The 26,966-nt window shown below is 35.3% G+C and overlaps 2 protein-coding genes and 1 long non-coding RNA gene across 5 annotated transcripts; 2 read left to right on the plus strand and 1 right to left on the minus strand.

Moving 5' to 3' along the window:
* Nucleotides 1-539: 539 nt before the first annotated feature.
* LOC139894393 (cyclin-T1-3-like) lies at nt 540-8,383 on the plus strand. Of its 3 annotated transcripts, none has more exons than XM_071877653.1 (7): nt 540-672; nt 2,821-3,021; nt 4,857-4,938; nt 5,251-5,385; nt 5,840-6,015; nt 6,105-6,256; nt 7,374-8,383. In XM_071877653.1, exons 2-7 carry the CDS (start codon nt 2,825-2,827, stop codon nt 8,171-8,173), a joined length of 1,542 nt encoding a protein of 513 aa, XP_071733754.1. In that variant the 5' UTR covers nt 540-672; nt 2,821-2,824; the 3' UTR covers nt 8,174-8,383. The 3 variants fall into 3 exon arrangements, with proteins under 3 accessions (XP_071733754.1, XP_071733752.1, XP_071733753.1); XM_071877651.1 differs by having other exon boundaries at nt 542-672; nt 2,730-3,021; XM_071877652.1 differs by having other exon boundaries at nt 543-672; nt 2,767-3,021.
* A 3,431-nt stretch (nt 8,384-11,814) lies between these two features.
* On the plus strand, nt 11,815-13,554 carry LOC139891457 (eukaryotic translation initiation factor 5A-like). Its single transcript, XM_071874428.1, has 5 exons — nt 11,815-11,883; nt 12,245-12,361; nt 12,473-12,526; nt 12,626-12,700; nt 13,387-13,554. Exons 1-5 carry the CDS (start codon nt 11,833-11,835, stop codon nt 13,516-13,518), a joined length of 429 nt encoding a protein of 142 aa, XP_071730529.1. The 5' UTR covers nt 11,815-11,832; the 3' UTR covers nt 13,519-13,554.
* A 519-nt stretch (nt 13,555-14,073) lies between these two features.
* LOC139891458 (uncharacterized) lies at nt 14,074-19,728 on the minus strand. The gene is made up of 3 exons (XR_011773659.1): nt 19,657-19,728; nt 16,685-16,765; nt 14,074-16,573 (listed from the first exon to the last, which is right to left on the minus strand). It is a non-coding gene; the product is annotated as an uncharacterized lncRNA (long non-coding RNA).
* Nucleotides 19,729-26,966: the final 7,238 nt, after the last annotated feature.

The following is a 26,966-nucleotide window of genomic DNA, read 5'->3' on the forward strand; positions in this document are numbered from 1 at the left end:
AATCGGGTGGGTCGGATAGATGTCCACTGGATCAGGTGACCATTGTCATCCATATTTAAGGGTGATGATTTTTTCATTTTAAATAGATCCACCAAACATCTACACACATGTTACTGAAAGGGGAGTGATATGTACACAACCAATTTTTACAAATACACAACCAAACATGCTTTACAGTGTTGTACTGTACAACACTGTAAAGCATGTTTGGTTGTGTATTTGTAAAAATTGGTTGTGTACATATCATCACCCTTACTGAAATACCCTTCACATTTTCTTTCACATCAACTTTATTTTACACACATAACCATATTTTTGAAAAATAATGTATAATTATAGTGGATCTATCAAAATTAATATGGGAAATAAAATAATGCCTCTTATATATTTTTTAATTTTAACGGTGATGACTTGGGTTGGAAGGAATTTATATAACTAGCAATAACTGCACATAAGAAATAGACTAGGGATTATTTAAGTAAATCAGGGTTTCTTGATCATAAACTATACCCTTTTTTTCTTGAAATCACGATTGAATCCACCTTTTTTCTCTCTCTAATAAATCCTTGCCTCTGCAAATCAGAAACGACGTCGTACGGCCAAGAGTGCAAAAGGACGACGCTATCGCCGGTCCCCGCCGGAACGTCTCCAAAATAACTCTATCGGTTTCCGGTTAGCTGTGATTCTTTCTTTTATTTTATATTCAATAATAAATAATAAATAATAAATAATAATACTTGCGTTTCGTGCCCTAATTTTATGTACGTGTAGAAAATTGATAGTCTTTGTTAATATGCAATTAGGAATCCAAAGTAGGGTTATATAAGCTAAAGGTGTAATTTTTAGGCGACCCTCTTTTCTAATTTTCACCTTTCTGATATTGATATTGTGAGGATTTAATGTTGTAAAGAAAGCCTTTTTTCTAGGGTTTATTGAATTCATTGTGTTTTTTTTTTATTGATATAAATGTATACGTTTTAATTGAAGCTTTTTTTACACACAAAGGTTATGCCATTAACCTGGTGGTAATAATTGCTCTGTGGTTGTAGAAGTTTTGATGTATAATGAAATCGATTATATTCTAGTAATTTAATCGGCTGTAAAGCATTTGGTAGTTGTGTGTTAGACTTTGACGGCTATCTTGAAATATAAATTTAAAGATTGATCTTTTGCTTGTCCATTCTTGGTTTACTAGAGTCATTGAAGAAACATCTGCGAGGAAATTCTTTTTATGTAGTTTTAAATTTAACTATCCGCTCTTCTTTTTTCTCTTCCAGTTTGACGGTTTACTTACTCATCATCTTCCCAGCCTGTCACTTCACTTTATATATTATCATCACTTTTCTTAACGTTATAGTTATATCGAATATCAACTCCTTGTCTACTTACTCGTCTTTATATAAGAGTTCCTTTAATCTTTGAATTCATTTAATGGCAAATTCGATGTGGCTAGTGCGTAGTGCAGCTTAGACTCAAGTCTGTCATGTTTTGCTTTTGTTTTATAATGAAAGTAATGATTCTGTTGTTCGACTCGTCTGGTATTTACAAAGCATTTACTAGCTGCAGATAATATTTTGACGCTATTTTAGAACAAACACCGCCTATAGATCGATGTTCTGCTTATATGTTCTTGATATGATAGAGCCATTGGAATCTGCTGTTTATTCTTTCGTTATTTCCATCTAAAAGTTTCTGTCTTTATCTCTTCCAACTCCATTGAAGAGTTCTCTTTATTCATGGAGTTCCATTAATTGACAAATTCCTATGTGGCTAGTGCATCTTAGACTTGATTCTGCGATGTTTTGCTTCTTTTTTTAATATTGTAATCTGGGTAGTGAATTATTATGTAAATGTTTTGATCCACGATGAAATTGATTATACTGTAGTTTGAATCTTCTGGTGTTATAACTTGCTTGTAAGTATCTAGTTCTCGTGGATAATATTTTGACGCTATTTTGAACAGAACAAACCGGGGTGTTTGGATTAGTTTTGTTTCTATAGCTTATTTTATGCCTATGAAATATAAGCTAATGACTTGGTTGAGGTGTTCGGATAAGCATAGTTTCCGGTTTATGCACTCATTTTTTTATTAATAACGAATAATCAATATACTAATAACCCTAAGCCAGATCTTGGAGCATTCTGGAAAACTTCAATGCTAACAAACTTAAGCCATAATCTTAAAAATAACCTAATAGACTGTCGACTCATTATCTTATTTGCCTATCACTGGTCATCTCCTCTTGATTATCACCACTCTTCGCAACATTGCGATTTTATCGAATTTCGATTCCTTGTTTTCTTAATCTTTAAGTTTCTCATAGTGGCTAGGTCCTACGTGGCTAGTGCAGATTAGGCTTGAGTCTGTTATGTTTTTCTTTTGTTTTATATTGGTTATCAGGGCATTGAAAAATCATGTAGACAATTTCATTAAGTTCTGCATTAGCTTGTCTGATGTGTCTGCTGAATTTTGTTTTTCTAATTATGTTAACATGTGCTTTTTTATCTGATGCACACCTTTGACAAGTTCACCAGAATGTTAACATATTTTTTAATGTGAGCCAGTTTTGGGTAACGTTGATCCGCTTGGTGATACCTGCAAACCCAAAAGCTATTCACCTGCACATTGACATTGACATCCTTATAATTGCAAGTTATTTTTTATTTATTTTAGTCATTTGTTTTGTGTACCATTTTCTCTTATTATATTGCTACACACATGCAAACAGGCAGGTGATGGCGATCTTTTTTAATCCTGTTAATTAGGGAGATTTGCAGCTTGATTCTTGGTTAAATTGGAATGGCTGCTTCGTTGTCCAGTGATATGATGCATGAAGGTGGTTCTAATAAACAAGCTGCTATTAATAAACATGAAGAAAATAGTGGCCACTGGTATTTTTCTAGGAAAGAAATAGAAGAAAATTCACCGTCTAGGTCAGATGGCATTGATCTGAAGAAGGAGGCGTATTTGCGGAAATCATATTGCACGTTTTTACAGGACCTGGGTATGAGACTTAAAGTGTAAGCCCTTCTATCCTTTGATTTTTTTTTAATGGTAATTGCTTATGCTTATTTTACCCTGTTACATAAAAAATTTTGGAAATTTCTTTTTGTTTCTTCTTTTGATGCGAGCCACTTAGTTTTGGCCATGAGCGCTTCAAGATTGACATGTTGAATTTATTGGGTTTCAACTCATGTTTGTATCTTGTATTTATCACATTACTGTTATGCATTCTAAGTTCATTCTGGGTGAACTGAACTTAAGTAAACCCTACTTACTGTGTAATTTTTTCAACTCATTATTAGACCATTTTAATTTTATTCTACAAATCATTGTGGGATTTACTGATGTAAGTACTCGTATTGTCTTATTTATATATTATGATTTAATAATTTGTTTTTGTGTATGCAAGTATAGTCACTAAGTAATTGTGGTCGGTACCATATATTTAAAATTTTTGAGTATGTTAAACTATGTTTTACAAAATCGTTGGGGTTCTGATCCCTTCAATATGATCTGCTAAAAAACTTAAAGTAGTTTATATATATCGAGAATCTAATAATCTAATAATCTATATCTAATTACCTAATAATTTTATAAAGATATAACCTTTTTCATACTACTACAGTGAATTTGTTGTCAGCTGTTTTCAGTTGTACTTGGTGATGATCTCAACTGTTGCTCTGGAATGATGGATAATGTGTATATAGGGCTGTTAACGAACCGAGCTGTTCACGAGCTGCTCGAGTTCGAGCTCGTTTATTTCGAATTTGAACACTTTAATATTCGAACTCGAGTCGAATTCGAACATAAATAAGTGTTCGATTAGCTAAACGAGCCGAGTTTGAAAATATTAATATTCGACTCGACTCGATTGAAAGCTCGTTTATTTTTCTCAATTCGAACGAATTAATTAAGTCGAACGAGTATGGTCATTATAATGTTATGGCTTTTAGTTTTTTCTTTTAAAAAATATTTTTTATGTATTACTCATATATATAAATATCTTTTTTAGTTGTCGTAGTATTTTTAATTAAATACGACGTTAGTTTTTAATTAAATTTTATTGCATATGGAGTAGTTCATATTTATAATCTCTCCGATTTCTCCTTCTCACTTCTTTCTTACTATGTGGGATAAACTCACTTATCTTTCTTCATCCCACATTGATGGGTGAAAGAATTTATTTGACATAATAACTATATAAGTTTCTCACTTCTTGCGTTTAAAATACGTAATTAGTACAGCGTTTTAGTTGATACATGTCACCGAGCTTATTGAGCTCGAGTTTCTCAATCAACGAGAATTTATTATTAAAAACTAGTTTCATATCATGATTTCTAAACGAGCAATCGAGCATCGAGCTCGATTTCGAACAATAATTAAATTACCGAGTTCGAACTCGAACACATTTTTTGATGTTTAATCGATCTCGAGTCGAACTCGAGTCGGATAATTTTTATACGAGCCGAGCCTAAATTCCTAATACTCGATTCGATTCGGTTCGTTAACAGCCCTGTGTGTGTGTGTGTGTATATATATATATATACATATATATATATATATACATTATTATATATCATGAATATAAGTTAGACGTTATATTGAAAAAAAGCTTAAATAAGAAGTTCTGTTAATTCATTTTTTGCCATTTTTGTATAATTTAATTTTTCTCAACACTCGTACATGATATATCTATTATATTTTCAATGTGTGTATACTTACGCTTATATCCTTGGAGGCGTAAGTTTTTTTCCAGTTTATAGATGCTTAGAGTTTGATGTGATATCTTTATTTGATATTCGCATTTCCTAAAAAAAATTAACTTTTACTAATGAATGATGTGTCAATGCAGGCCTCAGGTCACTATTGCTACGGCAATTATCTTTTGTCATCGTTTTTTCGTTCGACAGTCCCATGGAAAGAATGATAGGCGGGTGAGATATTATTTATTTTGTTGAACAAAATGATAAAACTAAAATTTTATTGAACAAAATGGTTCTCGACCCGACCCAACCCGTTTGGGTCTCACCCACTCAGACCCGACCCCACCCGGGTCCCGACCCAACCCGTTTGACCGATTTAAATTCTTACCCGTTTCGACCCATGACCCATTTCAAGCCAAACCCATTTGGGTCTCGACCCAACCCGACCCAACTCGACCCGTTTGGAAGGCATACTTTTTTGTTACCAGTAGCATAATCTATGAAGACTTATTGAATACTAACTAGCATACATATATATTGCAGACGGTTGCAACAGTCTGTATGTTTCTTGCTGGCAAGGTTGAAGAAACTCCTCGTCCGTTGAAAGATGTTATCATTGTTTCCTACGAAATTAATCACAAAAAGGACCCGGATGCAATACAGAGAATCAAACAGAAGGTACTATATCAATTTTGATTAGCTGTCTATTGTTTTTTCTCCTTAAAAGTGGCTCAATGGAAAAAGTAATAGTACTACAACTGTAACCTTTATGGCCCAGTTCAAGGTATTGATCCTTATGTCTGTATTTTGTTAAGCATTTTAATTTGCAGGTCGAGTGTTGCTTTGTGTTGGATTGGATTAACTTGCAACACTTTTCTTACTCTTTCTTTCATTTCTTTTAATTTAATACATAGGTGGTGTTTTCAATATGATTACAAAAATATGTAATTTAAGTCAGTATCAGACTTGTTTGAGTTAACCACTTTTGGAGGTTGAAAATCTAAATAAAAAGCAGGCATCTTTTACTCATTTGACCTGCATGTTTCATTCTTAGCTAAGTTACTAAGATGTTATTACCCTTTTTGACCCATTTTTAGTAGCCTGGATTCACGTTGTTTGCTTTGTTTTATAGGAGGTGTACGAACAACAAAAGGAATTAATCCTAGTTGGAGAACGTGCAGTCCTGCAAACTCTTGCATTCGACTTCAATGTGCATCATCCATATAAACCACTTGTTGAAGCAATAAAGAAGTTCAAAGTTGCACAAAATGCACTTGCCCAAGTTGCATGGAATTTCGTGAATGATGGGTATGCTGTATTCGTATACGTATATGTAATATGTAAGTGATCATTGTCCTTTTCTGGTTTTGACCTGCAAAAAGGACATATGCATGCAGGCTTCGGACATCTTTATGCTTGCAGTTTAAGCCACATCACATAGCAGCAGGTGCCATTTTTCTTGCTGCTAAGTTTCTCAAAGTAAAGCTGCCTTCAGATGGTGACAAAGTTTGGTGGCAGGAGTTTAATGTCACCCCACGACAATTGGAAGGTTGGTATTTAGCTTGATATCTTACATATGAGTATACGCTATACACTGTAAAGTGGCAGAATGGGCGGGTTGGATAATACATATAGAAATGGGTCGAGTTGATCCCAAACAGTTGTACAGAAACGGTTTATTATTTTTAAATAATCGTGCTTTAAAAATTATTATTTTATTTGTAACTTAAAGATCTAGAATAATAGATTTTGAAGGCTTAATGCTCTGAAAATTCACTTCGGGCTGCTTCTGATTGTGATCTGTTCAACCCATTTACATGTTAATTCTATTCTGATTTTTTCATCAACATAAGACCTCTTAAAGATATTGTATAACCTGAATCGAACCCATAAGAGTAAATGGATCGAAATTACCACCTTCAAATGCTCTAGATTTACAGTCTTCACATTCTGAACAACATTTCTCTTGGACGTATTTTATCAGTTGAAGTTATATGTGAGTTTTTATTTTAGGACAGTGCCCAGTGGACATAATTGAGTTCTTTTTTTTTTTTTTTTTTCTTTTTTCCCCCTGTTGTTTAGCTTCTCCTTTATTTGAGGTTTCTTTTTAATTTTGTTTAGTTTAAAAAAACTGAGTTACCGTCTAGAAACGAATCAACAAACTACACATCACCCTTTAGAATTTATCAAGTGGGAGGATGTGTATAACATAGAGAGCAAAAAGGGTGACCAAGGTGACTGTTTTTTATTACAAGGTTGTATAAGTCGCGAGTCGGGGATGAGTTGGCCGGGACATTGGAGGGACGAGTCGGGGATGAGTTGGTCGGGACATTGGAGGGACGAGTCGGGCATTGACCGACGTTGGCCTTTAGTAATAAATAAATAAATAAATTAAATACATATAAATATATTAAAAATAAAACATAAATATTTCAAACATAGATATATGGTACAAAATCTGATTTTAATAAATTTATCTATTTATCTTTGACTCAGACCCTACTCGGCCCGACTTTTTAGCGTTGACCGACTTTTAAGGTGTTTTTGGGCGCGTCAGGACGGGGCTGGTCCCCAAACCGACGGCCGACTCAGCGGACTTTTACAACAGTTATTTTTTTAGATACACAATGGTGCAATGTAATAACTTGTAGTATTTATGATTGCAGAGGTGAGTAACCAAATGTTAGAACTATATGAACAAAACCGACTGCCCCCTTCCCAAAATAGTGAAGTCCTCGACGGAAGTACAGGTGGTGGCGTAACTCAGAAACCACGAGCTCCCGCTATTAACCAACAACACCATCGACCAACCGACAGTGATTCTCACGTTGGTGCGGTCTCATCCAGATCACACACATCAAACCCTGCATCGTCAAGACCCACATCCGATCGTCCAAAAACGTCACATGATCAAAGTAATGATGATGCAAGTACGGATAGAAATAAGGATATCAGTTCTGAAGTGGAAAACAACGATGATCATCATTATGAATCTGAAAACGGAGAAACAAAGTCGATGTATGGTTCAAATCAGGAAGAACAAGAAAAAGATGGGAGTCAACATGTGGAAAACAGAAGTCAAACGCCTAAGGATGTTATTAAAAAGATAGATAAAGATAAGGTTCGGGCTGCTCTTGAGAAAAGAAGGAAAGCACGCGGTGGTGGGGATATAGCTCGAAAAACAGATGTTATGGATGATGATGATTTGATTGAGAGGGAGTTAGAAGATGGTATAGAATTGGCTGTTGAATCTGAGAGAAGTAAACAAGAACGAAAACACAAGTACTCTAAACCTTTGAATCACGTTGATAATGATGTTGAATTTGAGCCGGTTGAAGAAGGTGAAGTGGGAATGTTGGATGAAGGTGACGTGGGACATAGGTCACCACTTATGGCTGCTGCTAGTAGCCGTAAAAGGAAGGCTGGTGGGAGCCTATCACCTAGTGATAAACGAAGAAGAAACTAGAAAAGTGTGTCTGAATTTACTGATTGAGTTTCTACATAAAGGTAATGGTGTTGATGTTCATTGTAGTTATAAATGAGAATATAAATGATGATATTCATTGGTAGCCTTGGATGTGCTAAACTGTTCATCCTTCATGTACAACTAAATTTTGGTTGTTTCTGGTCATGAAAATGGCACCCCCTTTATTCATGAGATTGAATTCTCTTTGCATAGCTTTGACTTCCCCCTAATTAGTATTATTATTATATTATTGTTACTAATTATTGTCTATTATTTAATTTATTTTATGGTCGAGATAAAGAGTAACTGACTCGCTTTTTTAAAAAAAGTCCATGATTGAAATTCCTGATTGAAAAAGAGTAACTAACTCGCTTTGAGAGAGAGAGTAACCAACTCGCTTTAAATTCTTTATTGAAAAACTTCGATTAATTTCGAATATGAATGAGTTCATGTTTGATTCACAAGTATGCTCTACTTCAAAGAGCTATTTCGTGAGCATACTAGCTAGTAATGCTTTTGAGTTCCCTATGATGATGTTTAGAGGAGCCAGCTGAGAACTCAATTTCCTACTCAACAAATGGCCTAAGGCTAACTTACGACAATCAGGTTAGCATGCGAAACTTCATAATTCAAGTCGTCAACTTTGGCGTCCACCTGAATGATGAACTAAGTGTTTTGGGATCCTTTCAGTTTGAGTTTTGATTAGAATAAAATCTACCCAGATAGGATGAATGTTTTAGAGTTTATTTGCAAGAATAAAGTTTTGAAGTTTTTGATGGTTAACCAGTTCGGAAGACAAATCAGCACCGGTTGTTATAACATAATGTCAAGATAGCTTTAAATGGAGATCTTGTTAAAATGGGATGAAGACTATGTTCATTTATTTGGGTTTAATCTGGTTAAGTTTACTCAGAGGATTGAAGGGATGCACATTACAAAATGACAGACTTTTTCAGATTATGTCATTATTCTTATTGAATGATTTGTAAATGCTTGTCATTTCATTTTTGTCTTTTTTTTTTTTTTTTATGTTATTGTCTTATTTATAATTAGCTGTTATTTTTTTCTATAAATAGAGGTTTTTTATTATTGTAAAACTTAGGGTGCGTTTGTTTGACTCTTAATTGAATGGTTCAGCACTGAATGCTGAACCATTCAGCATTCAGTGCGTTTGTTTCTGACCTCTGAATGACATATGGTGCTGAATGGTTCAGAATTCAGCTCTGAACCATTCAGAGATGAAACACTCTCTTAACCATTAAGAGCCTAAATTATGTATAGTATTCTCCTCAAATCATATCCTGATAACCTAACTAACAAGTATATTGAATTTTTTATTCATGTCACACGTTAATAAGGTAGTTTTAGTCAGTTCATATCGTTAATTCTAAATGATTATCAAACAGCTTATTTTCATTCAGAGAAAACCTTATTCAGAGACTGTACCATTCAGATTCTGAATCATTCAGCACTAAATCATTCAGTTTTATCAAATGCACCCTTAGTTGATTTGTGGAGCACTGAATCTAGATATCTAAGAGAATCTTGTGAATGCAAGATCTGATCCCAAATGCTGATATTCACTCTAACATTTCCTTCATCTTCATTCCTGTCGAAATCACCTAAGATATACCCAATCAAGGTTGCAAAATTCGCTATTCGGGAATCTATCGGTCGGGACTTTGAAAGGAGTAATCGGCAATTCGGAGATTAATAGGATTGTACTTTATACATTCAAATATTAAATTTCAAAAATTATATTTATATTTAGGGAAAATTGTTTGAAAATGCATCGAACTTTCACCAAATTTCTATTGTGTGCATCCAACTTTCAGATGTCCTATTGTATGTATCTAACTTTTAAATCTTTGCTATTGTATGCATTGAGTTACTTATATATCAGGTAACATGTCAATATGTTGAAATAATTACTGAATTGGTCCTTGTGATTTGCATCATTTTTTTTTATCTGGTCCCAAAACTTCAAGGTCATAACAAAGTCATCCCAACTTTTTAAATTCAATCATCTTCATCATCTTCTTTCAAATCACAACCTTTTATAAAATCATAACAATGCATTTTCAGATTCTCTAACTAGTAAATATGAACTTGTATTCATCTTCATCAATTTGAAAACTAAAACCCGAAAAATAATGACCATTGACTTAAAAATATCAACGTTAAATTCATATCTGGAGCAACCACAAACACACACACTTTTTCACTCTCGAAACCCACTTGTTTTAACAAAATTTCAGATCTGGAACAAAACCCCTAATGTTTGGCGAAGATCCAACCCAATCGGTCATAAAAGTAAAAATTAAAATTAAACCTGAAACTCAACAATAAAACTGAAATTCCACAAGATAGTTTTGCTACCGGTCATCATTCAATTTACAGCTCTACTATTTCCTGACATGAATCACCATTCAACTGCGACGTTAACGGTGGCATCATCGGCAGTTGACGGCGGCAGCATGGTGGTGATGGTGACTGCACGCGACAACTATGTGTCAGATCCGTCGACGGTGGAAGAGAAAGGTCGACGGTGGTGGGTGTTCTTGTTCGCACCAACACCACTGACTGAAACACACAATTAAACACCCGGAATTTGTTACATCTGTAATAAAATCTTGGTTGAATTTGACAATAAAAATCCCAAAATGGGTAGTGCTTGGTAAGAAAGTGGTAAATCGTTGTATCTAACAGTGGGAGTGGAAGTGGGTGTGTTGTTTTTAAAAAAAAAGTAGGTGTGTTAGTTTAAGTTTGGATCTCGATAAAGAATTTTTTGGTTTTAGTGTTTGATAAAGAAATTTTGGTTTTAAGTTTGCATCCATCATCGTAATCACATTAGAGATTAGATCTGGACCTCATATTTATTACTTGGGTATTAGAAAGAACAAGCTTTCAAACATCATGTACAAGTCTTGTTTTACAAATCTAAAATAAAAACAAATGATGCAATTAGCTACAAACATGAGGGGCCAAGATGTAATTTTGAAATTCAGGTGACCTGTAAGTTGACCTGTTATAACAGGTTAAATACGTACAATAGAACAATTCATATAATTGAATGCATACAATAGAAGATCTGAAAGTTGGATGCATACAATAAGAATTTGGTGAAAGTTTAATGCATTTCCAAACAATTTTCCCTTATATTTATATGTATAAATATAAAAGAAAACATAAAATTAAAAATAATTGTTTAAAATTACTTTGACCAACTTTGATTATAAAATTCGATATTGACCATCTATCGACATTGACTGATTAATTAAACGAATCTTGAAAATTCAAAACGAAATGCTCTCAAAAATAAATAATCGAGAGTAATCTGTCCTTTAAATAAAACAGTGTTCCCAATCAATTCTCCCTCCGTTTCTTTCCTTTCTCATCAAGTCATCAATGAAAAAAACTAGAGAACATATCTTCTTTTCTTTCCAAATTCATTCAATGGAACAGAGCCTCATTATTAGTATATATATATTCACCCCCTAATTAACCAATGGCTGAGCCACTCTGTTCAACCTATTCAGTTCGATCCTTAATCATCATCTACAAATCTATCAATTAATCAATCCACCGGAGATCATCGAGAAGTATGTCGGACGAAGAGCATCAATTTGAATTTGAATTTGAATTTGAATCAAAGGCCAATGCCGTTGCTTCCAAAACCTACCCTCAGCAAGCTAGTACTATCAGTAAAGGTGATTACATCGTCATTAAAAACCGTCCTTGCAAGGTTTGATATTCACAATTCATCTCTCTGTTACTTAAATCCTGCAATCGGTTGCTGTTACGTTAATTGGCTGTTGATTTGACTTTGACTAGTGGTGAATTAGGGTTTTTTATTTATTTATTTATTTATTTAGCATATTTGTTAGATGTGTGGTTACTTATTCATTATGCTTATGTATTAAAGGTTGACATAATTTAATTTGGATAAGAGGCTGATGATGATGATTAGTACTATAATAACTTAATCTAATTATTCCTTTTGAAGTTGCAATAGTCACATTGAATTATTTGATTATTTTCTGTCCTTATAACCAAATTTAATTTAAATAGGTTATACAAGTATCTACCATCAGGTATGGCAGGACTCCTAGGTGTCACTTTGTTGCACTTGACATCTTTAATCAAGAAAAGCTTGAATATACTGTGCCGTCTTCCTATAACTGTGATGTAAGTAATCCTTGTTTTCCTGGCCTTTGTTGTCACGTTTATTGTTGTTGTAAATTCGTTTTGGAGTACTAATTAACGTACGGGTCCATCTGTATAATATCTGTTTTACAGGTTCCTCATGTCATCTGTACTGATTACATGCTTCATAAAGCCACTGATGGATCTGTATGGTTCATTTTATACAGGCTTCTTATGTGAATTACAGTAGTAGAATATATATATAAGAATGTTACGCTTACTTTGATTTTAAACTATATATCTCAGGTGCTTATGTTGTCTGAAGATGGCTACACCAAAGTTGACATAAAGCTCCTAAATTGTTCTTTTCTCATGACACAGGTATGTCATGCCATACAAATTTATTCATGTATATTGTAAATAACTGTATATACTTCATGTTTACATTTCTAACATTTTATTTTAGTAGTAGGTTAAAATAAATAAATAAATCTTTTTTTGTATTTGTTTTTTGTTGTTGTTTTATACTAGAAGTTTATGAAAAACATATATAGACGAATTCTTTGACACATAATTGAAGTTATATGTTTGGAATATGCATCATTTTTTTTTTTTTTTTGGTGAAATTACTTACTTGCATTCATTTCATTTATTTATGATGACAGACTTTTTTTTTAGATTAATATGTCTTTTACTTATTTATCTATGGTCTTGTAATTATGTGAAGTGACATGGGAGAAGTAAAATTCAAGATTCAATTACTTTCTTAGCTTAAGTTGCCAACTCATAAGCTTTGTGCTAATTAATAACACTTCAAGATATAACTGCAATATTTTAGCTTTAGTTAAAACATATATTAGCATTAAGCTGATAAGTTGCATTCAGTTAGTGTGGTGGTCAAAACTTGGTCCAACGGAAATACTCTCTGTCAAAAAAAGTATTAACAGTCTTGTTAGATGTATTTTCTGTTAAATACAATTATGAAAAGTATGTAATAACAATATGGATGGATTTGTATTCTGTTGTTCCTGTCGATAAATTTTGTTAACGGATTGTGTGATTGTCAGATAAATCGTGGATTTCGAAAGCATAGGGAACTGGCCGCGAGTGTGATATCTGCAATGGGAGAGGAGCACATTTGTGCTATCAAGGACCTTGGCATGATAAAAGGGTATTATCATCCGTCTCTACTTTTGTAAAAAATAAAATAAAAAAAAGGAGTATTATCCGTGTCAAATTTTTGCATTATCAACATAAACTTTCTGTTGTGATACTAGCAAATCTACCATATGCTTTTCATATAATTGTTTTGACTATTTTCTGTTACGGTACTTGAACATAAATGAAGCTGTTGTTTGGATCATTGCCTTATTGCCTGCGTTCCTATTTATTATGTTTTTTTTTTTTTTTTTGCCTGTGGTTTTGTTATACTTTTGATCCTTACTTCTAAGGTAAGGAGATACATATGTACTTCACAAAGACTAATCAAATTACCAATTAATTACCACTCACACACAAATGTAAGTGTCTAGATCACTAAGTATTGAAGCATAACTTGTTTATCAGTAGCCAATTCACAAAGACTAATCAACAAATCATGTAATTAAAGTAAGGTAAATGATAAACACAATAGTGGATCTTTTGATCAAACTCAATAATCAATAATCAATACTCAAACAATCATAATCATAAATAATATGACAATCCACAACCAAAAGTTTCACATCTAAGTAAACACGAGGTTTTTAGCCTAGCATTATCATGTATAATTCAATAACACATGTGATAACAAAAATATTCATGATAAAATCACAACTAAAGATAACAACTAGAGTACCAACGTTTAATCCTTGATCCAGTCTTAATCTTGATGTTAAAACCTTTGAGAATTGATGCAGAAAGGGTTTTGGAACCCTAAAATCGCCCCTAGTCCCGTTCTCCAAAAGATAATGAAAGATATGACGTTGTGCAACTCGAATTTAGGCTTTAATCAAATCAGGCCCGTCATACTTTGGCTCACGATCGTGAAACAATTTACACTACAGACCTCGCGATCGCGACGTCCCCTGTTCCTGCACTTCGCGTTCGTTTTTCCTTTTATTCGCGTCGCGAGTGAAGCTCGATCAACATTTCGCGTTAGTGAGGCCAAACCTCGCGTTAACGAGGCTCTAAATTCTCATTTTGGACTGAATTTACTTGAACAGTTTTGATCCTCGACTCGAACCGGGACCAATATTCCTGACTTTTAAGCACCAAAACAAGTTTATTTTACCCAAAATATTCCAAGACACACCTTGATACAAAATGCGTAAATCTTTCACAAATAACCTCGATAAGTATTCAATAATAAACTCGAAACTAACTAAATGGGACCGATATTGCGAGTTGAAACATGTGTGATTTGAGCAATATCAATCATCAAGACCCCTATCAGATCGTCCAAGAACGTCCCATGATGAAAGTAATGATGATGCAAGTACAGCTAGAAATAAGGATATCAGTTCTGAAGTTGAAAACAATGAGGATCACCATTATAAATCTGAAAACGGTGAAACAAAGTCAATGTATGGTTCAAATCAGGAAGAACAAGAAAAGGATAGGAGTCAACATTTGGAAAACAGAAGTCAAACGTCTAAGGATGTTATCAAAAAGATAGATAAAGATAAGGTGAGGACTGCTCTTGAGAAAGAAGGAAAGCACATGGTGGTAAGGGTGGGGATATAGCTCGAAAAACAGATGTTATGGATGATGATGATCTGATCGAGAGGGAGCTAGAAGATGGTATAGTGTATGTCAGGTAATTATAATTATACTGATAGTCCTCGTCTTTTTAAAATTATAGACATCATCCCTCACTTTATATTAAACTAACGCTGTTAGTCCTTCAAGCTAACACCAATTACTATTCCCGTTAAGTATTTGAGTATACCAGTCAAGGGCATGTTAATCAATCAAATTTACTATTCTGAATACATTCACCCATACACCTATTTAAAGCACAAAGACAAGCAAAAACAAACTCGATAAACCGGACTAATTACGTACCGAAGAGGGGAAATTTTCTAGAAAGATGCTTGATAACTCAACTGGTCAAAAGAAAGACAGTAACATTTAGTAACAGCCCTAAAGTCGGTGTCTCATGACCACACATACCTTACTTAAAATCAAAAGTAAGCCATATACACTTGATGATCAGCCGTTAAATCTTTAATTGTATATTCATTTCATAGATCCTTGAACAACCCCTCAATCAAATTCAAAATTTATAAATCCTCATAAGCGAATAACTAACAAATACAAAAAAGTTTCAAATACTAAAATTAGAAACCAAATCTGTGAAGATGAGCCACTAGGTTCTGTAAGAGCATGCAGGATGAGCCCTAAAGGAGTTTCATTCAACCAAACCATTAGGTTTGGAAATAGGTGAATCTCTGGATCTAGTGGCCAGTGAAACAACCGATTAACAGACAAATACTTTCTAGATCTTCATGGATCGAGAGACCGGAGAATCACTTATGTAGGTTTCACCAAAACAAAAGTCGTGACTATTCGCTTGAGAACTTAATTTCCATCTATATAAGTCTCCGACCAATAATCAACTAACAATGCGCTTCAAGTAACAACGCCTACACAACTTCAAAGTTTCATCTAATAGATTTTTATTGTTTTCTGTCGTAACATTGGTTTGTCCCTCTTGAATTGTCTAGAGTCTTCAGTAGCCTCGTCGCCGTTTTGGCTCACCGCGGATGTTATCAAATCATCCCAAGATAGCCTAATAAATGGTGTCCTTTAACAATGTAAAGAATCGCTTAAAAGTGATAGAACATCTGACAAAGGAGCTTTACCTTTAACTCTTCAAGTATTCCAATGCCACAAGTACCATTTGTATGATATAATAACAACCTTCACTTTTGGGACCCGTGGTCAATATGCTTATTGTTATTTTGAAAACCATCAAGACGAGCTCTTATGTAGATGATGCTATGACATTGTTGTATATCAGAAATGATTCTCTTTTACTTAATATGATTTTTGGGAATCCCGACACGTGTGGTGTATTTGTCAAGAAAAATGGGGTAGAAACTGTTCTCGATTTATTTACATTACCTTTGATGCCTTACGATCTTCCTCATGTTTTGCAATAGATATGTATTGCATTTGAGAAGTTTTCGCCAGATCACTTTGAGTCTCTTGCTTAAAACATATCTTCTTTCTTGAAAGAGCGATTGGAATTAACAGCGAAGCTGCTTCCTTCTGTTAGAGACGTGAAGATTGAAGTTTTAGAAAATCAAGTGTAACTATCTGGTTTTCTAGTCTTAATGGTATTTTGACTCTTTCAAAAGATGGTTTGTTGTCAGAAGATACCGTGAATTTCGTCTCTAAACTTGGCAACTTTGAAGCGAATGATGTGTTGAGAGATCTTAGATTGGTTTATAAGAATGTAATCTGGCACGATTCGGTAGGAAATGAAATTAAAAATGGTAATGAGAAGAAAATATATAGTCTAGTAATCTAGTAATGTTTTAAAATGAAAATAATTTTTTTTTAAAAAAAAGGAAAAGTTGAAAACATGAAATGTGTCCACACTTTTCTTTTGAAAAACAAATATTAAGAAGGGGGCATTGTGTTAAACGCTACATGTAATGTCGTTTAACAAAAAACGACAAACTAGGGGAAACAACGACTTTCCTTCAGAAGTAATGATGGTCGCCGGGATATTCAGTTTTAGATGATATTGTATGCAGTCAGGCTTTCATTAATAACCAATTACCTCAAAGTTCTGAATGTTCTCTGCCAATGAACTCTTATGGCAATGTCAATTTAAAGACCTTTACACAAGAGGGCAATAGAGAACTTAGATTTACCTTAAACCAAGTTGCCATGTCAAATAAGTGACGGTAGCTTAGAAATAATTGAAACAAGCTGCCAAGTCAAAGAATTGACGGTAGTTCAGAAATACCAAAGCAATAAACTTCTTAAATCAAGCTATCATGTCAAAAATGACGGTAGCTCAAATCAAGCCTCAAAATCACTGGCCACCAAGCAACAAAGAATAGTTGGGATTGCCATGGTGACTATATTATAGCTTTAGAACAAAGAAAGAGTGAAATTTGTAGCTGTATGCAAGGTTGAAAAAGACGCAAGACGGGGCCGAAACAGTAGCGACCTCAAAACGTCGCAACGGAAAAAACGGGGCCGAGACGGGGTCGAAACGGATGTTGACTAATGTTGACTTTTATATATATAAATATATATTTACACATATTTTAGAGCTAAAAAATCTTCGTTCACAAGTTTGTACATATAATTGTTATTAGCATTAATATAATACAAAATGGAATACTAAACTAAGTAAATTTTGATTGATTTGACCGACTTATGACCGATTTTAACAGAATTTCTTACTTTTGACCGGCGTTGACCCAATTTTTCCTGCATTTGACCTGACTTTTGACCGTTGACCGGCTTATAAGAAAACGGGACGGGGTCGAAACGGTTTACTCACCAAAACGCCGCAACGGGCGTCGCAACGGCCGCAACGGACGCCGTTTACAACAGTGGCTGTATGTAACCAAGAGGCAACCAACAAAATCGGCATCACAATCCACAATCCACCAATCCACAACAACCGTAGGTAACCAAGAGGCACCCAACAAACGGCCAACCACCCGCAACAACAATACCAATAACAACATAATGCAATCTTATAGCCTATGTAAAGATAATTAATTAATAAATTATTGGTGTAAAATGAAATCGAGTTAAATTCTAAATTAATCTAAAAATACATTTTAGGAGACAAGAAAAAACAAGAACTTTTATAACATCTTAATCTCCAAAAAGGAGACAAGAAAACCGAGATACAAAAGGAACACGCTCCAACAAGAGGCTCAAAGACAAAACACAACCTAAACAAAACAACTCGAGATGCTAACTAAATCGAGCCTAGCCGAGAGCTAACCAAAACAAACGAAGATATATAAACAATCAAAAGGAACTAAAACTAAAGTGAACAAGAACAAACCAATCCATAACAAGACCTGAAGCTAGAAGATTAGGTGCCATCTAGCACCTTCGCCTTGAACTTGAATGTAGACTCGATACCAACACCGTCCGAATTTAAGCCTCCATTCCTAAATTCGTCAAAGAAACCAACCCCCTCCAATTGCTTACCCGCACCCGCTCCAATTCGTATTCCTTTTACACTCACGAAAGGTTGATCACCTTTTACCCCCCCCCCCCCCCCCCCCCCCCCCCCCGACATCTTCGTCGTCGCTAGAATCAATCAAACAAAGACCTCCACCCTTTAAGCTCTTATCCTTACCTTTACCTTTCCTCTTCATATTACCCTTCGATTCAAGCTTTTTCACCCCGCTAGCCCGAAACTTGCTAGAATGCACGTGCCAACCCCTACAATGACCTTTGCATGATTTATTCGCACAAATACAAAATTTTCGACCTTCACTATTCCCCGTAGCAACTTTAGCCAAATTATCAAGAAGTTCACAATTAATCTCGTCACCCGCTACCGGTTTCAAAATATCCACCCGTCTTCTTTTCTTTGATAAAGGACCCTCACTCAACCTATCAAGCTTTGAATTAACCAATTCGATCGAATACGAACAACTCTTAGCCATGGCATTATCACAAGACAAATTGCCCTTACCATCATCCGAAACCTTATCCAAACCACCACCCGAACCCATGACGTCTCTTGTCTTCTCTATTCCCAAGCCCAAATCAATACCCTTATTTCTATCGTCTACCTCCTCATTACCATCGAAACAGCCCGACGCCATCATAACCTCGTCCACTACCCTCGCACCCTCGTCCACCAAAACTTTCCCATTTTTATCGTTACTAACAGAAAAAACCGGCAAGTTCGACACACTGTTCGGCAATGTACTGTGTTCAGTATTAAAACCGAACCCACCTTCAACACCATTATTAACCTTAAGCAAAAAATCACTTGAAAAACCATCATCGAGAATTGAACGAACATGACCTAGCCCTAGCGATTTGCTAAAAAAATGTAATTAATCTAAAAATACATTTTATAGAACGCATGACCTAATTGCAATCAAGCAATTACTCAATTCACACATAGGATTAGTTATTAATTACTACATCTGGTTATGCCTAATTTCAACTTTTACCCTAAATAACCAAAATCCAAGCTAACCCCAATTTCACTTAGCTTAACATAATAACAAATTGAACACATTATCATGCAAATCTAATAATAGAAAGCATAATCGTCATACAAATCAACTAAAAACGTAAGATATGAACCGGAATTAAACAAATCTGAAATAAAATGCTAATTTCATCAATACCTCGGCAGCAAGGTACTCGAGAACGGCAGCAAGGTAACCGGAGCTTCGGTACCGACGCGCTTAGCGTATTGGGCCGATTCTACTGACAGGAAATTGAAGACTGGTTATAATGGAGGAAGTAACTGGTTTCTTTTTAACTTCTTTGCATTATTAACAAGCCATTGAAAAACATTTTCGGAACCGAGCAAAATATGCTCTCAACTTTGGGAGTCCCACCCAACGGCTCTTTTTAATTTTTCCACCGGAACTCCTTTTCCTCCTCCCTCAAACACCGCTAACCACCCTTTACTTTCTATTAATTGTTCCTCTTCCTACAATTAATTATTCCTTCAACCACCAAATTAACTCCTCTCACCCAAACCTACTCAAATTAATGGCTTCCTGTTGCAGATCTACTTTTGATTCAGAGTTTCCTCTTCTCTCAAATGCTTTTATTCCTTCTACTAAAGATACCTTTTCTGGTTTTAAGTCGAATTTGGGTGCTGTCGGGACTATTTCTCCTGTTTCGGGACCCTCTGTGGTTCTTTCAAATCCTGGTGACAGTGAGAATGGGGCTCCGGTTACTGATGGGGTTCCGGGTACGTGTGCTGACAGAGAGATTAGGGCACCGGTGCCGTCTGGTTCTCCGGCCAAGGAGAATGTGGCTGTGGATGCTTTACATTCTACGGGGTTCATCGGCATATTGGAAAAGGAGGTCAATCGTCATATGATTGAAAATGCTTTTTGTAAGTTTGGTACGATTTCAGAAATTAAATATTGGATGGCTAGAAGGTATGCTTTCGTCTCCTTCGTAGATTCTTCAATTGCAGCGAAGGCGGTTGAAATGATGAATGGTTCTTGTGTATTTGGAAGACCCATCTATGTGGGATGGCCTTTACGGTCTCGTTTGGCTGGTTCTGTTTCTAATCGGTTGGTGGTTCCGGCTAAACATAACCGGCGTAGTCTAGCTGTTAATTTGGGTTGTGAGAATGTGCTGAATTCTGGTTTGAGTGTTATGCTGGTTGACCACATTCCGTTGGTAGAAAGCAAAGTTCAAAACTTTTTGAGCCATTTAAAAGTGGAGGTGAAATCTATTCTTAAGTTTGGTGTTTTTGGGTGTGTGGTTAGAGTGCAAGGATGGTAACAGCTTTCATAGGATCATGGGGTGTGATATTGCTTCGCTTGGTTTCGTGAAGATTTCTCCTTTTGCTGCTCAAGAAAACGTTTATTGTCGTTTTGTATGGGTTGAAATCAGGGGCGTTCCTTTCAGGTATATTTCGGATCACAATATTAGACAGGTGGCGGGTCTGTTTGGGGAGGTTTTATTCGTTGCTAACTCGACCAGGTGTGCTGGAAATATCGGTTCTTTGTTTACTTTTATTAGTTCAAAAAACGTTAAACATGTTCATGAGACGGTAGAGGCTAGGTTAGATGACGGTGGTGGATCTTCAATTCAGCTTTAGGTTAATGAATTAGGATTATCGGTTGATGTTCGTTCAATTCTCGATGATGGTTTTTCAAGTGATTTTTTGCTTAAGGTTAATAATGGTGTTGAAGGTGGGTTCGGTTTTAATACTGAACACAGTACATTGCCGAACAGTGTGTCGAACTTGCCGGTTTTTTCTGTTAGTAACGATAAAAATGGGAAAGTTTTGGTGGACGAGGGTGCGAGGGTAGTGGACGAGGTTATGATGGCGTCGGGCTGTTTCGATGGTAATGAGGAGGTAGACGATAGAAATAAGGGTATTGATTTGGGCTTGGGAATAGAGAAGACAAGAGACGTCATGGGTTCGGGTGGTGGTTTGGATAAGGTTTCGGATGATGGTAAGGGCAATTTGTCTTGTGATAATGCCATGGCTAAGAGTTGTTCGTATTCGATCGAATTGGTTAATTCAAAGCTTGATAGGTTGAGTGAGGGTCCTTTATCAAAGAAAAGAAGACGGGTGGATATTTTGAAACCGGTAGCGGGTGACGAGATTAATTGTGAACTTCTTGATAATTTGGCTAAGGTTGCTACGGGGAATAGTGAAGGTCGAAAATTTTGTATTTGTGCGAATAAATCATGCAAAGGTTATCGTAGGGGTTGGCACGTGCATTCTAGCAAGTTTCGGGCTAGCGGGGTGAAAAAGCTTGAATCGAAGGGTAATATGAAGAGGAAAGGTAAAGGTAAGGATAAGAGCTTAAAGGGTGGAGGTCTTTGTTTGATTTTTTGTAGCGACGACGAAGATGTCGGGGGGGTAAAAGGTGATCAACCTTTCGTGAGTGTAAAAGGAATACGAATTGGAGCGGGTGCGGGTAAGCAATTGGAGGGGGTTGGTTTCTTTGACGAATTTAGGAATGGAGGCTTAAATTCGGACGGTGTTGGTATCGAGTCTACATTCAAGTTCAAGGCGAAGGTGCTAGATGGCACCTAATCTTCTAGCTTCAGGTCTTGTTATGGATTGGTTTGTTCTTGTTCACTTTAGTTTTAGTTCCTTTTGATTGTTTATATTTCTTCGTTTGTGTTGGTTAGCTCTCGGCTAGGCTCGATTTAGTTAGCATCTCGAGTTGTTTTGTTTAGGTTGTGTTTTGTCTTTGAGCCTCTTGTTGGGGCGTGTTCCTTTTGTATCTCGGTTTTCTTGTCTCCTTTTTGGAGATTAAGATGTTATAAAAGTTCTTGTTTTTTTGCTAAAAAAAAAAAAACCGGTTTCTTTTTAGGAGCGCCAACTTTCCTTCCAGCAAGACTTTTTTTGAACTTTCCACCAGTTTCCATAACGACTCTTGAATTATAGTTTTATGATAAAATTGGAGGAACCGTTAAATGTAGGAGTATGATACAAACACAAAGCAAGCGGAAACATATACGAAACATTACAAAATTATACTCTTTCAAGTACCCATGTACAAAACCTTTAGCAAACAAAACATAAATCTAACAAGAAAGAATTAGATACAACCTTTGTAGTTTCTCTTGAAAATCGGACTTAAGAACCCAAAGGAGAGTTCCTCTATGCGGATTACACTCAAAATTCCAACCTTACTCGATCTACACCTTCTAACTTATCGAAGACTTTCTTCTCAGTTTCAAGATCACTGAACCACTTCTAGAACACAAGTATTTTTCGGTTTTGATACTTGAAGATGAGAGGAAAAAAGAGGAAGAGTTTGAGATGAGATTAGTTGAATGCACACACTACTAGTTGCATGTATGGGTTGAATAAAAAGCAAGCATGCTTTTACCTTTCCCATGTGAGGTGGAGTATATGATTGGTTAAATCAGTGGTGTCTAGATAAAGTGTATCTAGTTTACTTACACTTTATTTAATTAATTAATAGTTAAATAATTTTTAATTAATTAATTAAATAAATCTCAAAATCATATATAATTTATTCAACCATTAACAAATGTTCATTAAATTAATTCCCAATCAAAAGGTAGATCAAACAATTTATGATTGGCCTTTGTGTGACCAAATAGGATAAATGGACTTTATAATATATAATGTCATGGGCATACCTTCGGAACATATGTACTATGGTCAAACTATTAACCAACCCGAGAACATATTTCCAACATACTCCCACTTGCACTGACATTAATAATATTGGCTAGTCTTAAGAGACACGCCATGTGTAACATCTAGTCTATTATGTTACACTCCTATATATTGATTTACACCGATCATCCTTTTGTTCTAGATATCTTTATGAACGTGTGACACGGTTAAGTGTTAATCATCATCGTTCAAGATTATGTTTCCTGATAGAGACTTGTGGCGATCAAATAGATTGTTATTCCATTAATTCAGTCATAGCATGGCCATGCATTTAAATCAGCACAAATCAACGAGGGGCCCATAGATATCGCTTCAATTCGCTTAAAGAAGAAGGAACAAATTGCTTCAACTGTATAAGCATCCACCACATTCCATGATATACCCGATCTGCTCCCTTATGACTAGCATTTACGCACAACGTTAGAAATAGGTCAAAGTATAACACAGTTTGTGTCAGGATTCCACCTACATGTTCGCTCTAGGATAAATGATGTTGCCATCTTAGAGCTTACTTTTTTACTCAAAACCATGAAGTAATATCTAAGTGTGGTCACTCCGGGACCTTGATCAACTATCAAGTTTCTCATGAATGTAGTTTCATATAAGCCTATATTACTACACTTCATAGCAGCCTTAATTCAATTCTCTCTTCCTTAGAGAATGACCGACTGTGGAGGTTTATGAAATAATATTCATTGGAAGTTAAAACATGCGAAATGAAACATGGCAATATACAATGAAGTGATCGCATCATGAGTATAATATAGTCTCAATATATTAATCATCCGATCAATTGTAGTACAATATTGCCCAATGTTTAAGGTTTCAAACTTAACATAATAAATACAATCAAGCTTTATCATTAATGACACGAATACCAATAGACTTGCTATGAGCATCATGCTTAGTCTGTGGCCTTGGTGAAAGGATCAGTCAAGTTTTTAGTCGTGTCAACTCTACTTAATAATATGTCATTTTCTGCTACATGTTGGCGGATGTAATGGTACTTCCCGAGTATGTGCCTTGTGCGCTTTTGTGACATGAGCTCTTGAGCCAAGACAGCCGCACTCACATTGTCGCAGAAAATCTCAACGTTATCATGGATTGTAGGAACCACTCCTAGATCCCTGATGAATTTATTTATCCAAATGGTCATGAATCTGATTAAATAAGTTTATGTACTGATCATATAATGTATCTATATGGATAGATCTCAAAAAAATTAATAAATTTGGACTTTGGATTTGAATGATTTCGTTACCGGATGCTTAAGTTATGATTAATCGAAGTTTCGTTAGGGTTTCACATGATATCCGAATTTTCTGAGTTATGTGTTTTATGATTTGGATAATGAAAAGTGTACTACTGTAATCCTTGTGAAAAACCATGCATGTTAGACTTAAGATTCGCGTCAAAAGCTTTTGTAATGCTCTCGGTGTGTCAAAACGAAGATTCGTGCTTTATAGTGTGCTGAATCTGTTTTCAAAGTTACATAAAATTTTCTATAGTGAATTAGAAATTGATTTAGGCTTTGATCTTCTGGATTATGTTATTTTATATGTTCCTTGATGTATTTCATTTGTATGCTAACTTCTGAAAACGTGTTTTGCCATAAGATATAGGCTTGGTGAAATGACATGTCTGTTTGTTGATTGAAAGTGAAGAGTTTGTAAAGATTGATTAAACTGTACAAATTTGATAAAGAGATGTCTTTGATTATTTTATCAATAAAATTTTGGTATGTTTTGAGATGACTCCAATTGGTTGTTTGTCTAAATCTATTTTCTATATTTTTTGAGAAATTTTTATTAACTGACGCGCGGGCAGAAATTGGTGAAATAAACCGTAACTAGACCTTTTCCGATATCCAATTTTTAGACATCGTATGAGGGTCGGGTTAGACTTTTTGGAATCAATTTTAAGTCTAATTATGATATGGAGTTTTTCATAATTTTATAAATTATATGCTATGAGCTATGGTTGTGTCTCTCTACGACGTACGTAATTTAAAGGCATGCGGTAATCTGCGAATGTACAACTTGCTTAACTATGAGATGTAAAGTGATACTTGACCTAGGTTTGCCATGTTGACTATGTTTGCATGACCTACTGATATATTTGACTTTAGTTGACCACTTTGATCGAGTTGACTTTTGGTTTGACTTTGGTTGACTTTTGTTGACTTGCTTGGACTAGTTGGCTTTTAATTGCTTATTGAGTCAGTCTGAGCACTAGGACTTTGCGTACACTATGGGTTGACATAGTGTGACATATATGTATACTTAAGGTGACCTATTTGACTAGGTTACATTGTTCGGTCATGATTGTTCGACTACTGTATGGTTCTTACTAAGAAATTGCAGTGCTTTTGCTAAGGTGAGTCTACAGTCCCTTTTTCAGCAACATTTTTGGGATGAGATACATGCTGCTTTTGAAAATGTTTCTTAAACTGTTTTTACAACTATTTTACATATTAGGCACGAGTAACTTACCAGAATATACATATGAGTTCAGACCAAAAATCCCTTAGCTTGATTATATTAGTTACTTTATGTAAGCTCGACTTATAGGGACTGTACCGTTAGGTTTGACAAACCTCACCGCAACATAACTGGTGCTTATATAGTCGTTACTTGTACACTTGGTCGGTGTATGCTAAGAAAGGGTAAAAGGAAGACGTGTAGCGTTGGCTATCCGCACAGGTTAAAGCTTTATAATCAAGTGCTCATGATAAGTGTATATTTTTACGAAGCTTTTCAGAAATCTCGTGGCCTAACTTACGATGAATGTTACTTAAACTTGATGTTTACAAACTTGAAACTGGGCATGGTAATGTCTACAAACAGATAAAACAAAAAGAACTTTTTGATGTCACTCACAGTTGAAACTTGACATCTTACAAAAAGTTTATTACTTAGCATTTGCTATATGCAAACTTTTGAGATTAAACCTTAGCGGTTTATTCAGATAAACGATTTTGAGAAATGATTTTCGACAAACGATTTATGGAAACTGTTTTATGAAACATACGAGAACTATTTACTCAAACCTGTGGATTCACTCAACTTTATGTTGATCCGTTTTGCATGTTTTATCTCAGGTATAAGTTGCTTCCGCTGTTGAACATTGCTGTTACGTAGAAGTCAGGCCGAGCACTGGAACCAGAGTTAACATCCCGTTAATGGATTTTGACGGGGTGTTATAGTTGGTATCAGAGCTTTGGCTATAGGGAACTAGGATACATTAGTGTGTCTAACCGTAGGGCGCATTAGTGGGTCTAGTCTATAGTCGTGTACTTAGAATGACTGTTATACGCCATGCTTGCACTGTTTGCTCTACTATGCTACACGTAGGGCTACATATTATATATCACATTCATATACGCATCTATACCAATAATGATATGGACTTGGACTAGACATATGATATTGCGAATCACATACGTACACACGGCACGGCACTTAAGAGAATTAAGTTGACTACGCTATCTTGAACTTATGGAGTAATGTCGAATGGATATGTGAGATAGCGTAATGTAATCACCGAGATTACATTACGGTAGCTCATATAGAAGTTTCGACATTGCAAAATAAGGAATTGGGGGCGAGTCAAGTAGGTTACTAAGATAAACACCGTTTAGAACATGAACCGTATAATCTCAAATATGAGTAGAAATTTATTTTGCGCGAGTAAATTGTTATTACAACCTATAAGAAACGTATAATCACGTCACAACTCGTCACTACTCGACACTATCCTCCACCACCGATCACTACTTGGAACTATGAAGACATT

The sequence above is a fragment of the Rutidosis leptorrhynchoides genome, chromosome 2 (genome assembly GCF_046630445.1).
Source record: "Rutidosis leptorrhynchoides isolate AG116_Rl617_1_P2 chromosome 2, CSIRO_AGI_Rlap_v1, whole genome shotgun sequence".
Taxonomy (NCBI): Eukaryota; Viridiplantae; Streptophyta; class Magnoliopsida; order Asterales; family Asteraceae; genus Rutidosis; species Rutidosis leptorrhynchoides.

Excerpts from the sequence above, each read along its gene's own strand:
- LOC139894393 (XM_071877651.1), top strand. The coding sequence starts at position 2,801 with ATGGCTGCTTCGTTGTCCAGTGATATGATGCATGAAGGTGGTTCTAAT. Across the intron at positions 4,939-5,250 it reads ATGGAAAGAATGATAGGCGG|ACGGTTGCAACAGTCTGTAT; the intron begins GTGAGATATTAT and ends TATATATTGCAG. Across the intron at positions 5,386-5,839 it reads TACAGAGAATCAAACAGAAG|GAGGTGTACGAACAACAAAA; the intron begins GTACTATATCAA and ends TTTGTTTTATAG.
- LOC139891457 (XM_071874428.1), top strand. The coding sequence starts at position 11,833 with ATGCCGTTGCTTCCAAAACCTACCCTCAGCAAGCTAGTACTATCAGTA. Across the intron at positions 11,884-12,244 it reads AGCTAGTACTATCAGTAAAG|GTTATACAAGTATCTACCAT; the intron begins GTGATTACATCG and ends TAATTTAAATAG. Across the intron at positions 12,527-12,625 it reads ATAAAGCCACTGATGGATCT|GTGCTTATGTTGTCTGAAGA; the intron begins GTATGGTTCATT and ends TATATATCTCAG.